The sequence below is a fragment of the Lactuca saligna genome, chromosome 4 (genome assembly GCF_052625555.1).
Source record: "Lactuca saligna cultivar CGN05327 chromosome 4, ASM5262555v1, whole genome shotgun sequence".
In the NCBI taxonomy this organism is placed as follows: Eukaryota; Viridiplantae; Streptophyta; class Magnoliopsida; order Asterales; family Asteraceae; genus Lactuca; species Lactuca saligna.
Window position 1 is genome coordinate 255,460,044 of NC_136420.1, and position 4,478 is coordinate 255,464,521.

Here is a 4,478-nt window from a genome sequence, read left to right on the forward strand (position 1 = left end):
AAAAGATATAAAAGATACTTCGGAGATGCTCTTCCACCATGGACCCTGGTCCGTTGTATTATATAAACTTCAATAACATCAAAAAGTCATAAAGTATGACAAAATACTTGAATATCAATTGGTTTCAAGATTTTGTCATGCCTTGTGTTCTTTGGAGAATACCGCCATCTATAACTATCATTTGTCCACACACTTCATTAAGGGTGTAACCGAATCGAGCCAACTCGTGAGATACTTGAGATTAATTCGGAAAATACTCGAAATCCAACTCGGCTTAAGTCGAGCTCTATTATTGAAATACTTTTACCCTTTATTCTTCTTCTTATTATTATTATTATTATTATACATAATCAAGTTGGGTTAAATCAAGCTCATGAGCTTAGTCATACTTCTATTTCAATTTGATGCAATCTTATCTTTTTAATAAAGTTTCGATTACATTATCGAGCCGAGCTCGGGTTTTTTAGTCAAGTTGAGTTTCAAGTACTCAGCTCGATTTACACTACACTTCATCGAAGCTTCAATAATTATAGGAATTTGTATAATACCGTAATGTTTAGATGTAACATATAATCATTTGACTTTAAATTTCGTTACAATACCGCCATTTAAACATCCATCATTTCTAATTTATTCCATTTGTTTAATTTCACCCAATCTCTATCGAATTTCATGGATATTACCGATAGTGCTAGCAAAATAAATCCTTTGAGATATAAAACATAAGTACAGATCTTTTGTAAGTATATAAAAACTGATTAAAAATAAAGTTAGATATGTTAGACCTCCAAAGTCCAAAGTTGATGTCAAATTTCCAATTTGTCTTAAACCCTTGAAAGTGCATTGCACAATGATTTGTATGCATTCACACAAAGTTTAAATTTCTCTTCAGCCAACACCTGCACAGACAACTCTCAAAAACTTCATATGCATGCAACTTGTACAACTTACTATCACAATATTATCATTTAGCCCCTCAACTATTGTTTTTTATAGATTAGCCACCAAACAACAATCATACAAAAAATAGTTAAGTCGCTAAATCTAACCTGTGATGGGCCTTGATGCTTATCCGGATGCCATTTTAGAGCTGAAAGCCGGAAACTACAAAAGGGAGAAATCAGTCTTTTATTTATTTCTTTATTATTAATTTATTATCAACACTATATATTTAAATTAGTTTTATTTGGATGATATTGGTATAATTATGTAGATTTTTCAAAGATGCGACTTATATAATCAAAAACTTACGCGTTTTTTACTTCATCAATCTTTAATGGAGCATTTAGTGGCAAATCGAGTGTTATTCTATCTGAATTTGAACCAATAATATAAGGCTCATCATCATAATCATCATCAGACTCATCATCATCACTTGGAGTCCTCCATTTATTTCTGTGATTTGCACCATTTGAATCTTCTCTCCATTCAAATCCATTTGTTTGACTTTGTGAAAAAGACTCTTCCCACGACTTAAAAGACCATGAATACGACTTATTTCCAAATCTTGCATGAAAATTCATCCCCGAATCATCATCATCATTAAAGTCTTCAAAAAAGTCTTTTTTCCTCTTGCCTGTACGCAATATAAACCAAAAATGGAAATGAAATTTAAGTTCAAATTGAAGCATTTCAAGTATCTTGTTATGGATAAATCTTACTTTTAAGTCATGATGTATTATTGTATATAAATCTTACTTTTGTTTCTCTTTTGATGATGAGATTTATTAGCACGAAAAGCTGAGTATTTTAATGGTTCCCCTTTGTTTCTATTTTCTGTTGAGTCAGTAGATGTTTCATCACATTTGTTTGTTCCTTGCTTCTTCAAGAATTCCCCCTAGATTGATCAAATGTAAACAAGAAATATTAAAATATTAAAATCAAAAAGTTGGTTTAAGATGATATAATAAACAAATCAACGAAAGTACTTCACCATTTCTTGCATTTAACCCTAATATTAATGAATAATAGTAATTCTTTTTTTGACATTTTCAGCATATTAGCCATTGTTCTTATCGAAAAAGCTAAAAAGAACGTTTTTTTTGTGAGAATAGGTTATCTTGACTCTTGAACCAAAAGTGCCAAACAAATTATTCTTTTATTTGCATTCATATTTACAAGATTTGACAAAAAAAAATCACATATTATGGCAAATTAAAAATTAGAGCCACCAAGCCTTTCAAGTTTTTAATCATGCATAAGTTTTTGTATGCATTAAACATTTCATCAATCCAACTGAAGAGATACCTCAAGTGAAAATTTGGAGCAACCACTTCTGAAGAAGAGATCATTTAAAGCTTTCTTTGCATCTGCACGTTTTTGACGTGTTTTGTATTTGATATATGTCTGGATCATCAACAGTGTCAAAGAAAAAAGAGATTAAACCAATCCCTCTGCAATATAGCATCTGAAAAGAACTCTAAAAAAGTTTTCATCTATGTTGTTGTTTAAAGATGAATTCAACAAATCTGTACTATTTATCTATGTTGTTCTTGATTGAACTAAAGGCTTCTATTCTTTTTCAGTTTTTTGGGGGCATATTAGATAGAAATGGCTATAAAAGAACCAAAATAATCTGTTAATTGACATTTGTGTATCTATAAACTTTATGGATACATATAATTATGTATAAAGAAAGAATTGGCTATGAAGTTTGAAGATGAAGATATACCTTAGATGGTTTTGGGCGTCCTAATTCCTGCATAGAAAATCATTTGTTATAAAATATTATTAGGACTATAAAAACAGCATAAGGAAATAATACAGGGATAAATTATGTAGTTAGATCATTATACTTTTTCTGACCTTTTAATAAAACCATTTCGCCTGCTTACCTGGTTTTGATAAAGGGTTGAAATACATAAAAGCACAAAGTATTTATCGATTTAGCCACTGAACAATCACTATAATAATCATAAAACAGATAATAGTTTAGTAGCTTAATCCATGATATGGTGAAAGTGTGTTTTGCTTTTTTTGTATTTTAACATTTTCCAAAGCCAAGTAATTGGAAAAATGGTTTTCTTAAATGGTCAAAAAGAGTATAATAGTTTAACTACTATAAAAAAAATAGTTAAGTGGTTAAGTAATAATCTCTCTATCCCATAACTAGAGTCCACATCTGACCTTTGAGTGTCAAGTAGGATGCTTTTATCTTTGGCATTGTTTTAAAAAAACTAGTTATCATGAATTAGCAATAACTCAGTTGAAAAATAGAAGACTTGGCAATTAACAGAATTGAGCTTAAAGAACTAAAAAAATACTCCCTCCATCTTATAAAAACTGCACCATCTTCAGTTTTGGGAAAAATTTCAAGCTACAATCACCTATTTGCTCAATATCCTTATGAAAAACTATTGATATTATTGATTTCAGTCCATAAAGTTCAACTATTATCTCATCATCCAATGCTATTTTAGACGTGTGAACGACATTCCAGCATTCTTTCAGCTAGGTTAAACTTCGAGGAAAAAAAAAGTAACAAAAAACATATAAATAAACGTATCAAATGTTATCTATCTGCATTCAGATGTATTGCCTTTGCTTTTCCAATTAACAGAGGGATTATAGAGTATAGAGCAATTTAAGCATCATTTAGGAATTATAACTCAACAATGTTGTACAACAAATCCTATCATTAAATTTGACAAAAGGAAAATGGAATGAAGAAAAACTTATGGAGACTCACCAACGAATTTTTCCATTTGCTCTTCCATTTTTCGAAGGAAGTAGGAGTAGATCGAAAACATGCCGCAAAAGATGATGAAATCGAATGAGTTCTTGGTTGGATGAGGGAAAACCTGTGGAACAACAATCTACCGCATCTGGGCACTAGAATTTGCATTCTATTTGAGAACTATTCGAGGAACCTTTATCGGAGATAATAATAATATACGCCTTGCAAACGAACATCAAGTTTACCTCGATGTTGATGCTTTCGCTTGGAGAGGAACGCAAAGTAATATTAGGGTCAAGACTCAAGAATGTCCCATCGGAATTTTATTTTATTTTTCTTCAAAAGGTTTATTGGAGTTGTTTTTTTCAATTATATAATTAACAAGTTCTTGTAACATCATTTTTATATAGGTTTGATGTGTTTTCAATCAATAGTTAATGATAGTTACTCGATGTGAAGTGGTTTTTTAGGATAGCTTCAGTGGAATAATCTCTTGCAATTAAGCCTTGGAACACAAACGAGAAGCTCGTCAGCCGTATTTCGGGAAGACACTCTGGCGGCCAAGTTAGTATATTTCGAGAAGGATTGTGTGAGAGTATTAGCATTGGAGAACTTATCGTTGGGTGTATGATTGTTGGCCTTACATAGTAAGGCCTAAGCTATGACTTCTTCTTTAGGAGACATGAACGTTAGTCCTTGTAACACCTAACTTCCAGGTCGATTTAGGGCATCAAGGATTCAATGCATAACATTTGTGCCACGACATGACCATAAGGGGGTCACGACGTGACACGTGTAAATG

General features: G+C 31.5%; 1 protein-coding gene across 1 annotated transcript; it reads right to left on the reverse strand.

Annotated features, from left to right (window-relative positions):
• Nucleotides 1–607: 607 nt before the first annotated feature.
• Nucleotides 608–3,982, reverse strand: LOC145043495 (Chaperone DnaJ-domain superfamily protein). The gene is made up of 7 exons (XM_078992179.1): nt 3,689–3,982; nt 2,672–2,698; nt 2,248–2,346; nt 1,699–1,837; nt 1,252–1,576; nt 1,050–1,104; nt 608–899 (listed from the first exon to the last, which is right to left on the reverse strand). The coding sequence occupies exons 1-7, from the start codon at nt 3,842–3,844 to the stop codon at nt 825–827; spliced, it is 876 nt and encodes a 291-aa protein (XP_078848305.1). The 5' UTR covers nt 3,845–3,982; the 3' UTR covers nt 608–824.
• Nucleotides 3,983–4,478: the final 496 nt, after the last annotated feature.